This window comes from Oncorhynchus masou, chromosome 31 (genome assembly GCF_036934945.1).
Source record: "Oncorhynchus masou masou isolate Uvic2021 chromosome 31, UVic_Omas_1.1, whole genome shotgun sequence".
NCBI classification, from domain to species: Eukaryota; Metazoa; Chordata; class Actinopteri; order Salmoniformes; family Salmonidae; genus Oncorhynchus; species Oncorhynchus masou.
In genome coordinates, this window is record NC_088242.1 from 102,362,999 (window position 1) to 102,380,939 (window position 17,941).

Consider the following 17,941-nt stretch of genomic DNA (forward strand, 5'->3'; position numbering starts at 1 on the left):
TTGGAATTTAACTGTATCTGTGGTTGAATCAAGACACAAATTGCTCCCAAGGATGAACCAGACTTGTGGGAGTCCACAATTTATTTTCTGAGGACTTGGCTGATTTCTTTTGATTTTCCCATGATGTCAAGCAAAGAGGCACTGCGTTTGAAGGTAGGCCTTGAAATACATCCACAGGTACACCTCCAATTGACTCAAATTATGTCAATTAGCCTATCAGAAGCGTCTAACGCCATGACATAATTTTCTGGAATTTTTCAAGCTGTTTAACCTAGCGTCCCACCTTGCCAACATCCAGTGAAATTGCAGATTCAAAAACGGAAATAAATAAAACATTCATAAAACTTCATAAAACATCATCTGCGTTTTATACATGTTATATGTAATCCAAAGACGCTGTCCTAATGGACTGTATGTAGAAATGTTTCAAGACCCCTTCTGTTTTTCCACATTTTGTTATAATACAGCCTTATTCTAAAATGGAAACAAAAAAAACTAAAAAATCCTCATCAATCTGCATATAATGACAAAACGGAAACAAGTTTAGTTGTTTTTGCTAATGTATAAAATATAAAAAAAACATATACCTCAAAGTATTCAGACCCTATTATTATATTATTATTATATATTATATTATTATTTATTATTATTATTATATTATATTATTATATTACTATGCTATTAAACTTAAATCAATTGAACTCCATTGATCATCCTTGAGATGTTTTTCCAACTTGATTGGAGTCCATCTGTGGTAAATTCAATTGATTGGACATGATTTGGAAAAGCACACACCTGTTTATGTAAGGTCCAACAGTTGTCAGAGCAAAAGCCAAGCCATGAGGTCAAAGGAATTGTCTGGAGAGCTCAGAGACGAGATTGTGTTGAGGCTCAGATCTGGGGAAGGGTACCAAACAATTTCTGCAGCATTGAAGGTCCCCAAGAACACAGTGGCCTCCATCATTCTTAAATGGAAAAATTTGGAACCACCAAGACTCTTCCTAGAGCTGGACGCACCACCAAACTAAGCAATAAGGTGAGAAGTGCCTTGGTCATAGAGGTGACCAAGAACCCGATGGTCATTCTGACAGCTCCGGAGTTCCTCTTTGGAGATGGGAGAACCTTCCAGATGGACAACCATGTCTGCAGCACTCTACCAATCAGGCCTTCATGGTAAGAGTGGCTAGACGGAACCCACTCCTCAGTAAAAAGCACACGACAGCCTGCTTGGAGTTTGTCAAAAGGCACCTAAAGGACTCTGACCATGAGAAACAAGAAACCGAGATTAAAATCTTTGGTCTGAATGCCAAGTGCCATGTCTGGAGGAAACCTGGCACCATCCCTATGGTGAAGCAGCATCATGTTGTGGGGAGGTTTTTCAGCGGCAGGGAGACGAGTCAGGATTGAGGCAAAGATGAACGGAACAAAGTACAAATCAAATCAAATTTGGCAAGATGCAGTAGATGGTATAGAGTACAGTATATACATATGAGATGAGTAATGTAGGGTATGTAAACATTATATTAAGTGGCATTGTTTAAAGTGCCTAGTGATACATTTTTTACGTCCATTTTTCCATCATTAACGTGGCTGGAGTTGAGTCAGTATGTTCGCAGCAGCAACTCAATGTTAGTGGTGGCTGTTTAACAGTCTGATGGCCTTGAGATGGAAGCTGTTTTTCAGTCTCTCTGTCCCTGCTTTGATGCACCTGTACTGACCTCGCCTTCTGGATGATAGCGGGGTGAACAGGCAGTGGCTCGGGTGGGTGTTGTCCTTGATGATCTTTGTGGCCTTCCTGTAACATCGGGTGGTGTAGGTGTCCTGGAGGGCAGGTAGTTTGCCCCGGTGATACGTTGTGCAGACCTCACTACCCTCTGGAGAGCCTTACGGTTGTGGGCGGAGCAGTTGCCGTACCAGGCGGTGATACAGCCCGCCAGGATGCTCTCGATTGTGCATCTGTAGAAGTTTGTGAGTGCTTTTGGTGACAAGCCAAATTTTTCAGCCTCCTGAGGTTGAAGAGGCGCTGCTGCGCCTTCTTCACGATGCTGTCTGTGTGAGTGGACCAATTCAGTTTGTCTGTGATGTGTATGCCGAGGAACTTAAAAAGTACTACCCTCTCCACTACTGTTCCATCAATGTGGATAGGGGGGTGTTCCCTCTGCTGTTTCCTGAAGTCCACAATCATCTCCTTAGTTTTGTTGACGTTGAGTGTGAGGTTATTGTCCTGACACCACACTCCGGGGGCCCTCACCTCCTCCCTGTAGGCCGTCTCGTCGTTGTTGGTAATCAAGCCTACCACTGTTGTGTCGTCCGCAAACTTGATGATTGAGTTGGAGGCGTGCGTTGCCGCGCAGTCGTGGGTGAACAGGGAGTACAGGAGATGGCTCAGAACGCACTCTTGTGGGGCCCCAGTGTTGAGGATCAGCGGGGTGGAGATGTTGTTGCCTACCCTCACCACCTGGGGGCGGCCAGTCAGGAAATCGAGTACCCAGTTGCACAGGGCGGGGTCGAGACCCAGGGTCTCGAGCTTGATGACGAGCTTGGAGGGTACTATGGTGTTAAATGCCGAGCTGTAGTCGCTGAACAGCATTCTCACATAAGTATTCCTCTTGTCCAGATGGGTTAGGGCAGGGTACAGTGTGGTTGAGATTGCGTCGTCTGTGGACCTATTTGGGCGGTAAGCAAATTGTAGTGAGTCTAGGGTGTCAGGTAGAGATATCTTTGAAAATTTGCTCCAGAGCGCGAAGGTTCACCTTCCAACAGGACAATGACCCTAAGCACACAGCCAAGACAACACAGGAGTAGCTGGCCCAGCCAGAGCCCGTACTTGAACCCAATCAAACATCTCTGGAGTGACTTGAAAATAGCTGTGCAGCGACACTCACCATCCAACCTGACGGAGCTTGAGAGGATCTGCAGAGAAGAATGGGAGAAACTCCCCAAATACAGGTGTGCCAAGCTTGTAGTGTCATACCCAAGAAGACTGATGGCTGTAATCACTGCCAAAGGTGCTTCAACAAAGTACTTAACTAATGAATTGCCATTGACTTAGAGGAAAGCCAGAGTGTCTATGTTTTCAGATGACTCGACACTATACATGTCAGCTACTACAAGCGACTGAAATGACTGCAACACTTAACAAAGAGTTGCATTTTGTTTCAGATTGAGTGGCAAGGAATAAGTTAGTCCTAAATATATTTTAAAAACTAAAAGCATTGTGTTTGGGACAAATCGTTAACTAAACCTAAACTAAATCTTGTCATTAATGTGGATATTGAGCAAGTTGAGGAGACTAAAACTGCTTGGAATTACCTTGAATTATAAACTGTCATGGGCAAAACATATTGATACAATAGTATCGAGTCTGTACATAAGGAGCTGCTCCATCTTCTTAACAGCACTATCAACAAGGCAGGTCCTACAGGCCCTAGTTTCTACCTTAACAACACTATCAACAAGGCAGGTCCTACAGGCCCTAGTTTCTACCTTAACAACACTATCAACAAGGCAGGTCCTACAGGCCCTAGTTTCTACCTTAACAACACTATCAACAAGGCAGGTCCTACAGGCCCTAGTTTCTACCTTAACAACACTATCAACAAGGCAGGTCCTACAGGCCCTAGTTTCTACCTTAACAGCACTATCAACAAGGCAGGTCCTACAGGCCCTAGTTTCTACCTTAACAGCACTATCAACAAGGCAGGTCCTACAGGCCCTAGTTTCTACCTTAACAACACTATCAACAAGGCAGGTCCTACAGGCCCTAGTTTCTACCTTAACAACACTATCAACAAGGCAGGTCCTACAGGCCCTAGTTTCTACCTTAACAACACTATCAACAAGGCAGGTCCTACAGGCCCTAGTTTCTACCTTAACAACACTATCAACAAGGCAGGTCCTACAGGCCCTAGTTTCTACCTTAACAGCACTATCAACAAGGCAGGTCCTACAGGCCCTAGTTTCTACCTTAACAGCACTATCAACAAGGCAGGTCCTACAGGCCCTAGTTTCTACCTTAACAACACTATCAACAAGGCAGGTCCTACAGGCCCTAGTTTCTACCTTAACAACACTATCAACAAGGCAGGTCCTACAGGCCCTAGTTTCTACCTTAACAGCACTATCAACAAGGCAGGTCCTACAGGCCCTAGTTTCTACCTTAACAGCACTATCAACAAGGCAGGTCCTACAGGCCCTAGTTTCTACCTTAACAACACTATCAACAAGGCAGGTCCTACAGGCCCTAGTTTCTACCTTAACAGCACTATCAACAAGGCAGGTCCTACAGGCCCTAGTTTCTACCTTAACAACACTATCAACAAGGCAGGTCCTACAGGCCCTAGTTTCTACCTTCTTAACAGAACTATCAACAAGGCAGGTCCGACAGGCCCTAGTTCTGTCACACCTGGACTACTGTTCAGTCTTGTGGTCAGCTGCCACATCAAATAACTTAAGAAAATTGCAATTAGTTCTGAACCCTTGGATGTACACACAGCTAATATTAATAATATGCATGTCAATCTCTCCTGACTCAAATAGGAGGAGAGCTTGACTTAATCACAACTTGTATTTGTGAGAGGTGTTGAATGCACCGAGCTGTTTGTCTGAACTACTGGCACACAGCACAAGACATGCCACCAGAGGTCTCTCCACAGTCCCCCATGTCCAAAACAGACTATGGGAGGCACACAGTACTACATAGAACCATGACTACATTGAACATAGAGCCACATCTGGTAACTGATGCAGCAGTAGAATCAGATTTAAAAAACAAAACAAAAAAACATATGGAACAGTGGGGACTGTGAAACAACACAAACACAGGCACAAACTAACACACAATAGCATACGCACTATTCTCACACGTGCCCATGGATTTAGTACTGTATATATGTGGTAGTGGTGGAGTAGGGGCCCGAGGACACAGTCTGGGAATGTATTATACTGTATATATGTGGTAGTGGTGGAGTAGGGGCCTGAGGACACAGTCTGGGAATGTATTGTACTGTATATATGTGGTAGTGGTGGAGTAGGGGCCTGAGGACACAGTCTGGGAATGTATTGTACTGTATATATGTGGTAGTGGTGGAGTAGGGGCCTGAGGACACAGTCTGGGAATGTATTGTACTGTATATATGTGGTAGTGGTGGAGTAGGGGCCTGAGGACACAGTCTGGGAATGTATTGTACTGTATATATGTGGTAGCGGTGGAGTAGGGGCCTGAGGACACAGTCTGGGAATGTACTGTAATGTTTTTAAAATTGAATAAACTGCCTTAATGTTGTATGACCCCAGGAAGAGTAGCTGCTGCCTTGGTAGGAACTAATGGAGATCCATAATAAACCCCAGGAAGAGTAGCTGCTGCTTTGGCAGGATCTAATGGGGATCCATAATAAACCCCAGGAAGAGTAGCTGCTGCCTTGGCAGTATCTAATGGGGATCCATAATAAACCCCAGGAAGAGTAGCTGCTGCCTTGGCAGGATCTAATGGGGATCCATAATAAACCCCAGGAAGAGTAGCTGCTGCCTTGGCAGGATCTAATGGGGATCCATAATAAACCCCAGGAAGAGTAGCTGCTGCCTTGACAGGAACTAATGGGGATCCATAATAAACCCCAGGAAGAGTAGCTGCTGCCTTGGCAGGATCTAATGGATCCATAATAAACCCCAGGATCTGCTGCCACTATCAACAAGGCAGGATCTAATAAAACAGAACCCCAGGAAGAGTAGCTGCTGCCTTGGCAGGATCTAATGGGGATCCATAATAAACCCCAGGAAGAGTAGCTGCTGCCTTGGCAGGATCTAATGGGGATCCATAATAAACCCCAGGAAGAGTAGCTGCTGCCTTGGCAGGATCTAATGGGGATCCATAATAAACCCCAGGAAGAGTAGCTGCTGCCTTGGCAGGATCTAATGGGGATCCATAATAAACCCCAGGAAGAGTAGCTGCTGCCTTGACAGGAACTAATGGGGATCCATAATAAACCCCAGGAAGAGTAGCTGCTGCCTTGGCAGGATCTAATGGGGATCCATAATAAACCCCAGGAAGAGTAGCTGCTGCCTTGGCAGGATCTAATGGGGATCCATAATAAACCCCAGGAAGAGTAGCTGCTGCCTTGGCAGGATCTAATGGGGATCCATAATAAACCCCAGGAAGAGTAGCTGCTGCCTTGGCAGGATCTAATGGGGATCCATAATAAACCCCAGGAAGAGTAGCTGCTGCCTTGACAGGATCTAATGGGGATCCATAATAAACCCCAGGAAGAGTAGCTGCTGCCTTGGCAGGATCTAATGGGGATCCATAATAAACCCCAGGAAGAGTAGCTGCTGCCTTGGCAGGAACTAATGGGGATCCATAATAAACCCCAGGAAGAGTAGCTGCTGCCTTGGCAGGATCTAATGGGGATCCATAATAAACCCCAGGAAGAGTAGCTGCTGCCTTGGCAGGATCTAATGGGGATCCATAATAAACCCCAGGAAGAGTAGCTGCTGCCCTGGCAGGAACTAATGGGGATCCATAATAAACCCCAGGAAGAGTAGCTGCTGCCTTGGCAGGAACTAATGGGGATCCATAATAAACCCCAGGAAGAGTAGCTGCTGCCTTGGCAGGAACTAATGGGGATCCATAATAAACCCCAGGAAGAGTAGCTGCTGCCTTGGCAGGATCTAATGGGGATCCATAATAAACCCCAGGAAGAGTAGCTGCTGCCTTGGCAGGAACTAATGGGGATCCATAATAAACCCCAGGAAGAGTAGCTGCTGCCTTGACAGGAACTAATGGGGATCCATAATAAACCCCAGGAAGAGTAGCTGCTGCCTTGGCAGGAACTAATGGGGATCCATAATAAACCCCAGGAAGAGTAGCTGCTGCCTTGGCAGGAACTAATGGGGATCCATAATAAACCCCAGGAAGAGTAGCTGCTGCCTTGGCAGGATCTAATGGGGATCCATAATAAACCCCAGGAAGAGTAGCTGCTGCCTTGGCAGGATCTAATGGGGATCCATAATAAACCCCAGGAAGAGTAGCTGCTGCCTTGACAGGAACTAATGGGGATCCATAATAAACCCCAGGAAGAGTAGCTGCTGCCTTGACAGGAACTAATGGGGATCCATAATAAACCCCAGGAAGAGTAGCTGCTGCCTTGGCAGGAACTAATGGGGATCCATAATAAACCCCAGGAAGAGTAGCTGCTGCCTTGGCAGGAACTAATGGGGATCCATAATAAACCCCAGGAAGAGTAGCTGCTGCCTTGGCAGGAACTAATGGGGATCCATAATAAACCCCAGGAAGAGTAGCTGCTGCCTTGGCAGGATCTAATGGGGATCCATAATAAACCCCAGGAAGAGTAGCTGCTGCCTTGACAGGAACTAATGGGGATCCATAATAAACCCCAGGAAGAGTAGCTGCTGCCTTGGCAGGAACTAATGGGGATCCATAATAAACCCCAGGAAGAGTAGCTGCTGCCTTGGCAGGAACTAATGGGGATCCATAATAAACCCCAGGAAGAGTAGCTGCTGCCTTGACAGGAACTAATGGGGATCCATAATAAACCCCAGGAAGAGTAGCTGCTGCCTTGACAGGAACTAATGGGGATCCATAATAAACCCCAGGAAGAGTAGCTGCTGCCTTGACAGGATCTAATGGGGATCCATAATAAACCCCAGGAAGAGGAGCTGCTGCCTTGGCAGGAACTAATGGGGATCCATAATAAAATGGGGATCCATAATAAACCCCAGGAAGAGTAGCTGCTGCCTTGGCAGGATCTAATGGGGATCCATAATAAACCCCAGGAAGAGTAGCTGCTGCCTTGGCAGGAACTAATGGGGATCCATAATAAATACAAAAGTTATGGGTCTGAAAACTTATGTAAATGTGATATTTCAGATTTTTGCAAAAATTTCCCAAAGCCCGTTTTAGCCTTGTCATTATGGGGTATTGTCTGTCGATTGATGACGTAAAATATATTTTTGTTGTCCATTTTAGAATAAGGCTGTAACGAAACAAAATGTGGAAAAATTCAAGGGATCTGAACACTTGGCCAACACTTGGCCACTGTATGTTGGCCATAGACACATTTCTATAAAAATAAAAATATTTTGACAAAGTTTTAAACTTGAACTTAATATTCACAAACAAATTGTCCATCTGGTTTCTTGGTATTAATGTCCAGTGCTCCCTCCCTCCTCTAGGCATGTTTACATATGATGAGTCCACCAAGCTGTTCTGGTTCAACCCACCCTCTTTGGAGAATGAGGCCCAGTTCACCCTGATAGGCATCGTCTTGGGCCTGGCCATCTACAACAACTGTATCCTGGATGTTCACTTTCCCATGGTGGTCTACAGGAAACTGATGGGGAAGAAAGGCACCTATCTGGACCTGGCAGACTCACATCCGGTACTGGAACATGCTGAAATATTTTTAAATTTAATTTTTAATCGGTCTATGTAATTAAAAAGTAGTAGTTAGACAACTACTACATGAGCTGTGTATTAAATTTTTATTAAAAACCTTGTCATTTCATAATATAGCATTATTCCTGTTAGCTATGTATTAATATAGCGCTCTTAACCCTCTGTTAGCTACGTATTAATATAGCCCTCTTATCCCTCTGTTAGCTACATATTAATATAGCGCTCTTATCCCTCTGTTAGCTACGTATTAATATAGCGCTCTTAACCCTCTAGCTACGTATTAATATAGCCCTCTTAACCCTCTGTTAGCTACGTATTAATATAGCCCTCTTAACCCTCTGTTAGCTATGTATTAATATAGCGCTCTTAACCCTCTAGCTACGTATTAATATAGCGCTCTTAACCCTCTGTTAGCTACGTATTAATATAGCGCTCTTAACCCTCTGTTAGCTACGTATTAATATAGCCCTCTTAACCCTCTGTTAGCTACGTATTAATATAGCGCTCTTAACCCTCTGTTAGCTACATATTAATATAGCGCTCTTATCCCTCTGTTAGCTACGTATTAATATAGCCCTCTTAACCCTCTGTTAGCTACGTATTAATATAGCGCTCTTATCCCTCTGTTAGCTACGTATTAATATAGCGCTCTTATCCCTCTGTTAGCTACGTATTAATATAGCCCTCTTATCCCTCTGTTAGCTACGTATTAATATAGCGCTCTTATCCCTCTGTTAGCTACGTATTAATATAGCGCTCTTAACCCTCTGTTAGCTACGTATTAATATAGCGCTCTTAACCCTCTGTTAGCTACGTATTAATATAGCCCTCTTAACCCTCTGTTAGCTACATATTAATATAGCCCTCTTAACCCTCTGTTAGCTACGTATTAATATAGCCCTCTTAACCCTCTGTTAGCTACGTATTAATATAGCGCTCTTAACCCTCTGTTAGCTACGTATTAATATAGCGCTCTTAACCCTCTGTTAGCTACGTATTAATATAGCCCTCTTAACCCTCTGTTAGCTACGTATTAATATAGCGCTCTTATCCCTCTGTTAGCTACGTATTAATATAGCGCTCTTAACCCTCTGTTAGCTATGTATTAATATAGCGCTCTTAACCCTCTGTTAGCTACGTATTAATATAGCCCTCTTAACCCTCCAGTTACATATTAATATAGCCCTCTTAACCCTCTAGCTACGTATTAATATAGCGCTCTTAACCCTCTGTTAGCTACGTATTAATATAGCGCTCTTAACCCTCTGTTAGCTACGTATTAATATAGCGCTCTTAACCCTCTGTTAGCTACGTATTAATATAGCCCTCTTAACCCTCTGTTAGCTACGTATTAATATAGCCCTCTTAACCCTCTGTTAGCTACGTATTAATATAGCGCTCTTAACCCTCTGTTAGCTACGTATTAATATAGCGCTCTTAACCCTCTGTTAGCTACGTATTAATATAGCGCTCTTATCCCTCTGTTAGCTACGTATTAATATAGCCCTCTTAACCCTCTGTTAGCTACGTATTAATATAGCGCTCTTATCCCTCTGTTAGCTACGTATTAATATAGCCCTCTTAACCCTCTGTTAGCTACGTATTAATATAGCGCTCTTATCCCTCTGTTAGCTACGTATTAATATAGCCCTCTTATCCCTCTGTTAGCTACGTATTAATATAGCGCTCTTATCCCTCTGTTAGCTACGTATTAATATAGCGCTCTTAACCCTCTGTTAGCTCTTATGTATTAATATAGCGCTCTTAACCCTCTGTTAGCTACGTATTAATATAGCCCTCTTAACCCTCTGTTAGCTACGTATTAATATAGCGCTCTTAACCCTCTGTTAGCTACGTATTAATATAGCCCTCTTAACCCTCTGTTAGCTATGTATTAATATAGCCCTCTTAACCCTCTAGCTACGTATTAATATAGCCCTCTTAACCCTCTGTTAGCTACGTATTAATATAGCGCTCTTATCCCTCTGTTAGCTACGTATTAATATAGCCCTCTTATCCCTCTGTTAGCTATGTATTAATATAGCGCTCTTAACCCTCTAGCTTCGTATTAATATAGCCCTCTTAACCCTCTGTTAGCTATGTATTAATATAGCGCTCTTAACCCTCTAGCTTCGTATTAATATAGCCTTATCTCTTAACCCTCTGTTAGCTATGTATTAATATAGCCCTCTTATCCCTCTGTTAGCTTCGTATTAATATAGCCCTCTTAACCCTCTAGCTACGTATTAATATAGCCCTCTTAACCCTCTGTTAGCTATGTATTAATATAGCGCTCTTAACCCTCTAGCTTCGTATTAATATAGCCCTCTTAACCCTCTGTTAGCTACGTATTAATATAGCCCTCTTATCCCTCTGTTAGCTATGTATTAATATAGCGCTCTTAACCCTCTGTTAGCTACGTATTAATATAGCGCTCTTATCCCTTAATATAATATAGCGCTCTTATCCCTCTGTTAGCTACGTATTAATATAGCCCTCTTATCCCTCTGTTAGCTACGTATTAATATAGTGCTCTTAACCCTCTGTTAGCTATGTATTAATATAGCCCTCTTAACCCTCTGGCTACGTATTAATATAGCGCTCTTATCCTTCTGTTAGCTATGTATTAATATAGCGCTCTTATCCCTCTGTTAGCTACGTATTAATATAGCGCTCTTATCCCTCTGTTAGCTACGTATTAATATAGCGCTCTTATCCCTCTGTTAGCTACGTATTAATATAGCCCTCTTATCCCTCTGGCTACGTATTAATATAGCGCTCTTATCCCTCTGTTAGCTACGTATTAATATAGCCCTCTTATCCCTCTGTTAGCTATGTATTAATATAGCCCTCTTATCCCTCTGTTATTAATATAGCCCTCTTATCCCTCTGTTAGCTATGTATTAATATAGCCCTCTTATCCCTCTGTTAGCTACGTATTAATATAGCGCTCTTATCCCTCTGTTAGCTACGTATTAATATAGCGCTCTTATCCCTCTGTTAGCTACGTATTAATATAGCGCTCTTAACCCTCTGTTAGCTATGTATTAATATAGCCCTCTTAACCCTCTGTTAGCTACGTATTAATATAGTGCTCTTAAACCTCTGTTAAATACATATTGGTGGTCTCTCCCATTTATACTGACTGACAGCCTGGGGTCTCTCCCATGCCAGGTTCAGTACCAGAGTCTGAAGGAGCTGCTGGACTATGAGGGGGATGTGGAGGAGGACATGATGATCACCTTCCAGATCTCACAGACTGACCTGTTTGGAGACCCCATCACTTACGACCTGAAGGAAAACGGGGACAAGATACCTGTTAGTGCGGACAATAGAAAGGTAAGATACCTTTTAGTGAGAACAATAGAAATGAATATTTTGTTGTAGCCCTGTCCAGAACAACCCATAGAGAAGTATCTAATCTATCACAGAACCAGACTGACTGAAGTATCTAGTCTGTCACAGGACCACTGACTGACTGGAGAATCTAGTCTGTCACAGGACCACTGACTGACTGGAGAATCTAGTCTGTCACAGGACCACTGACTGACTGACGGAGGTATCTAGTCTCTCACAGGCCCGCAGTCATCCCCCTCTTCAAAGTGGGAGACACTCTGGACCTGAACTGTTGTAGACCTATATCCATCCTACCCTGCCTTTCTAAAATCTTCGAAAGCCAAGTTAACAAACTGATCACCAACCATTTCGAATCCCACCGTACCTTCTCCACTATGCAATCTGGTTTCCAAGCTGGTCATGGGTGCAACTCAGCCACGCTCAAGGTCCGAAACGATATCATAACTGCCATCGATTTAAAGACAGTACTCTGCAGCCATCTTCATCAACCTGGCGAGGCTTTCGACTCTGTCAATCACCACATTCTTATCGGAATACTCAACAACCTTGGTTCCTCAAATGACTGCCTCGCCTGGTTCACCAACTACTTCTCTGACAGAGTTTAGTGTGCCAAATCGGAGGGTCTGTTGTCCGGACCTCTGGCAGTCTCTATGGGGGTGCCACAGGGTTCAATTCTCGGGCCGACTCTTTTCTTTGTATATATCAATGATGTCGCTCTTGCTGCTGGTGATTCTCTGATCCACTTCTACGCAGACGACACCATTCTGTATACATCTGGCCCTTCTTTGGACACTGTGCTAACAAACCTCCAAATGAGCTTCAACACCATACAACACTCCTTTCGTGGCCTCCAACTGTTCTTAAATGCTAGTAAAACTAAATGCATGCTCTTCAACCGATCGCTGCCCGCACCCTCTCGCCCGACTAGCATCACTACTCTGGACGGTTCTGACTTAGAATATGTGGACAACTACATATACCTAGGTGTCTGGTTAGACTGTAAACTCTCCTTCCAGACTCACATTAAGCATCTTAATGTGAGTCTGGAATGATCTCGTTGGCTGGCCCTCGCTTCATACTCGTCGCCAAACCCACTGGCTCCAGGTCATCTACAATTCTCTGCTAGGTAAAGCCCCGCCTTATTTCAACTGATTGGTCACCATAGCAACACCCACCCGTAGCACACACTCCAGCAGGTATATTGCATTGGTCATCCCCAAAGCCAATACTTCCTTTGGTTGCCTTTGCTTCCAGTTCTCTGCTGCCAATGACTGGAATGAATTGCAAAAATCACTGAAGCTGAAGACTCATATCTCTCTAACTTTAAGCACCAGCTGTCAGAGCTGCTTACCGATCACTGTACCTGTACACAGCCCATCTGTAAATAGCCCACCCAACAACCTCATCACCATATTATTACTTACCCTCTTGCTCTTTTGCACCCCAGTATCTCTACTTGCACATCTTTCACTCCAGTATTAATGCTAAATTGTAATTATTCTGCCTCTATGGCCTGTTTATTGCCTTACCTCCCTACTCTTCTACATTTGCACACACTGTACATAGATTTTTCTATTTTTCTTTTCTATTGTGTTACTGACTGTACGTTTTGTTTATTTCATGTGTAACTCTGTTTGTCTCACTGCTTTGCTTTATCTTGGCCAGGTCACAGTTGTAAATGAGAACTTGTTCTCAACTAGTCTACCTGGTTAAATCATTAAAACAAAATGTAAACACTTACTGAGTGAAGTATTTAGTCTATCACTGAAGTATGAAATAAGTTGATACAGTGGAAGTGAATGATGCCATTTAATTTTGACTGGTCCTATCTGTGTTTCTGTGATCTCCAGGAGTTTGTCTCTCTGTATAGTGATTACATACTTAATAAGAGTGTGGAGCGCCAGTTCAAAGCCTTCAGGAGGGGCTTCCAGATGGTCACCAACGAGTCGCCTCTCAAGTATTTATTTAGACCTGAGGAAGTGGAGCTACTGATCTGTGGAAGCAGGGTAAGGAAACTCATCTGAGGTCCTTTCTCAATCATTCTTTCTTTGTTTACTCGCTTCCTCTCTCCTCGTTTCCTTCTCTTCAATTATTTGGGGGAGATGGTCACAGGAATGTGAGACTTTCTGGAGGCAATGATGCAAGGTATCACGGAAAGACCAATTGAGCTTGAGCTATAGAAAAGACATTTGGTGTTTGAGTTGGGGTCACTGCTTCATGTCTTCTACACCACCTGATCTAATGCAGCCTGGTGTGTGTGTGTGTGTGTGTGTGTGTGTGTGTGTGTGTGTGTGTGTGTGTGTGTGTGTGTGTGTGTGTGTGTGTGTGTGTGTGTGTGTGTGTGTGTGTGTGTGTGTGTGTGTGTGTGTGAACTGTGTGTGTGTTCAGCAAACTTAACATGTGTAAATATTTATATATATATCTATTGAACTCTGCAAAAAACTCCTTCTTCACCCCCTGAAATGTCCTCACTGTGAACTGCGTTTATTTTCAGCAAACTTAACATGTGTAAATATTTGTATATGTACCTGTCTCTTGTATTCTAACTCCTTCTACACCCCCTGATGTACCCGTCTCTTGTATTCTAACTCCTTCTACACCCCCTGATGTACCCGTCTCTTGTATTCTAACTCCTTCTACACCCCCTGATGTACCCGTCTCTTGTATTCTAACTCCTTCTACACCCCCTGATGTACCCGTCTCTTGTATTCTAACTCCTTCTACACCCCCTGATGTACCCGTCTCTTGTATTCTAACTCCTTCTACACCCCCTGATGTACCCGTCTCTTGTATTCTAACTCCTTCTACACCCCCTGATGTACCCGTCTCTATTCTAACTCCTTCTACACCCCCTGATGTACCCGTCTCTTGTATTCTAACTCCTTCTACACCCCCTGATGTACCCGTCTCTATTCTAACTCCATCTACACCCCCTGATGTACCCGTCTCTTGTATTCTAACTCCTTCTACACCCCCTGATGTACCCGTCTCTATTCTAACTCCTTCTACACCCCCTGATGTACCCGTCTCTTGTATTCTAACTCTTCAGAATTTAGACTTTCACGCACTTGAAGAAACAACCGAGTATGACGGAGGCTACAACAAAGACTGTCGCATTATCAAGTAAAAAAACATGTAATTTCTCTACAGAATTACATAGAATGTTAAAATGTTGACGTAGATGTTTTAGTCCAATACATAAATCTATTTTAAAATGTTTCTTAAAATAACTTGTCTTTGAACATGTATTTTATTAGACCACCATTACACTCCTGCTCATTCTGATGCTGCTGTTGTAATGTTATTAAATATGTTTTTTTGAAATGCTGTTCTTTATTTCTCAGAGACTTCTGGGAGACGGTGCATTCGTTTGGTGAGGAGGATAAGAGACTGTTCCTCCAGTTTACTACGGGGACTGACAGAGCACCCGTAGGAGGGCTGGGCAAGTTAAAGATGATCATCGCCAAGAACGGCCCCGACACAGACAGGTGAGACCAGGCCTCGGGTCCCAAATGGCATCCTGTTCCCTACGTAGTGCACTATGTAGGGAATAGGGTGCCATTTGGTCCAGAGACCTGTTTCAATGGTGACTCCCAGATCCTCCCAGATCAATAATCTCTCTCTCCTCTCTCTCCAGGTTACCTACTTCTCACACGTGTTTTAATGCCTTGCTGCTCCCTGAATATGACACAAAGGAGAAGCTGAAGGAGAGACTTCTCAAAGCCATCACTTATGCCAAAGGATTTGGAATGCTGTGAAACAAAACAACTACTCTGAAACAAAACATAAAGTTAAATGGTTTAAATGTGTTAATGGAAAAGGAAGGAGTTCTACCATACAATGAGACATGAGTTCAAATTAAAAAGTGGCATTACGACAAAGAAATGTTCCAGTAGTGTGTGCCAAGATATCAATTAGACAGACGCTTTGATCTACCCCCCCCCTCAGATCTCTTTAATGTAGAACCTAATTTCAGTCAGAATGCTTAGTGAAGCTCGGTTCTCCTACATGTGTTTATTAAAGATGGTTGCCGTGTAAAAACATCCAGTCTGAAGCAGGTTATCATTGTCTCTGTTGGGAAAGTGCACTTCACTAAACTTTCAGAATGTTACTGAATGGTATGTACAGGACTGTATGTTAGTGAATGGTATGTACAGGACTGTATGTTAGTGAATGGTATGTACAGGACTGTATGTTAGTGAATGGTATGTTAGTGAATGGTATGTACAGGACTGTATGTTAGTGAATGGTATGTACAGGTCTGTATGTTAGTGAATGGTATGTACAGGACTGTATGTTAGTGAATGGTATGTACAGGACTGTATGTAAGGGAACACCCCCCTGAAATGGACAAAAATTAATGGGAACATATTGGCACCGTACGAAACATACACACAATGTCCAATACCATTCAATTGGATGTGGTTTCATTCAAAGTTGATTGCAAATGCCATATGGCAAATGCCAAGTGTAACACTGCAAAAATCCAATAGATGGTGAGTGCGCTCCACCGTAATTTTTCATATTGCAAATGACCCAAGAGTAACATTTTGTCAAACTTATCACCCCTTAAAAAGTGCTTTCTGGACCGTTTTTCAAAATTCTTTAGATTTTTTTTGTCAATTACATAAGAACTGTATGAACATACTTTTGTCATATTTGATTATAATAAAAAAAAAATTACTTGTCCATAAGGCATATGTTTTGTCCATTTGCTATATGATTTCATAGGAAGTCAAAAGTCACTTTTTTTTGTGCCAAAAGCCATAAGAAATGTCAAATGCAATATGGAAGATTTGAAAGTGCCAAATCAGGATGTTATGTCCATTTGCCGTATACGATCAATGGAAGTCGGTTTACAAACCCAAAAGTCAGTGAACCATGTCCAAAAGGCATTTATACTGCCAAAATTATCTATAGCACTATGTTAAGCCATGAATCAACCTAGATGGTCTATTTGTCATGTATGATGAGGGAGAAGTGGGACTGTTGTTTTTTAACGATTTTTAAGAAAACGTCCAAAATGACAAGGGGCTGGATGGGCACGGGTGGGGGGTGCTCCCTACCCAACCGTGGACCCCTTGCTACCCCGTAATGGCATTTTAAAAAATGTGCTCCTGGTAACCCGTTCCAATCACCAGGTCCACGGCTGTGCATTTGCAATATGTTTCACTTTGCATTTACCATCACGAATTTGACATGCTCAAAAATTCTGCAGAAATGCAAAATTGACTGGCCTGATGAACTCGGGATGGCCGGCCAGTGATTCCTCTCCATCGCTCGTTGGGGTTGATTTCAGAATGTCACTTTGGTGATGGTACCTCACTGTTTAAACAAATTGCAAATGGACAAAAGTCAGCCAGCAAGTCACTGTCCATCAGTCAATTAGATATCATTCTGACACCAAGCTGATACAAACTGACACCACACCCACTTTTTCCAACTCGTTTAGAAGCCAACTATCACATATTTTAGAGCTGGCCCACAATTCACAGCACCTTCTGTTCAAACCATAATAAAAACATAAAACACGTAGTTACTTTCTAGCTGCGGGTCCAGTTCTGACATGTGTAGGCCTAGCTGAGGCAACCCCAAATACCAAGTTTTGGCTCGATAGATCATTTGGAGCCCGAGTAGCGACCTTAACCTGTCTGGCCCACCCGGGACGCAACCGCACCCCCTGCCAACAATAAATGCAAATGCGCTACGCCAAATGCTAATAGCACTCGTTAAAACTCAAACGTTCATTAAAATTCACATGCAGGGTAGTCAATTCAAGCTACACTCGTTGTGAATCTAGCCAACGAGTCAGATTTGTAAAATGCTTTTCGGCGAAAGCATGAGTAGCTATTATCTGATAGCAGGCAACACGCCAAAATACCAGAAGGGGACGTAAACAAAGGAATTAGCGTAGCCGACGCTACACAAAACGCAGAAATAAAATATAAAACATTCATTACCTTTGACGAGATTCTTTGTTGGCACTCCTATATGTCCCATAAACATCACAATTGGGTCTTTTTTTTTCGATTAAATCGGTCCTTGTGTACCCAAAATGTCAATTTATGAAGACCGTCAGATCCAGTAAAAACAAGTTTTTTAAACGCGACGTTATTTTTTTAAATTAAAAAAGTTGCCTATAAACTTTGACAAAACACTTCAAACTACTTC

General features: G+C 43.1%; 1 protein-coding gene across 2 annotated transcripts in view; it reads left to right on the forward strand.

The window, feature by feature from the left end:
* Window positions 1–16,464, forward strand: part of LOC135524842 (ubiquitin-protein ligase E3A-like) — a 48,522-nt gene extending 32,058 nt beyond the window's left edge. For both annotated transcript variants that reach the window (XM_064952704.1, XM_064952703.1), the window contains exons 10-15: window positions 8,191–8,396; window positions 11,588–11,752; window positions 13,621–13,776; window positions 14,820–14,893; window positions 15,115–15,258; window positions 15,408–16,464. In XM_064952704.1, coding sequence (XP_064808776.1) covers window positions 8,191–8,396; window positions 11,588–11,752; window positions 13,621–13,776; window positions 14,820–14,893; window positions 15,115–15,258; window positions 15,408–15,528 — 866 coding nt within the window. In that variant the 3' untranslated portion in view covers window positions 15,529–16,464. The remainder of the gene's footprint in view (window positions 1–8,190; window positions 8,397–11,587; window positions 11,753–13,620; window positions 13,777–14,819; window positions 14,894–15,114; window positions 15,259–15,407) is intronic.
* The last annotated feature ends 1,477 nt before the right edge of the window (window positions 16,465–17,941 follow it).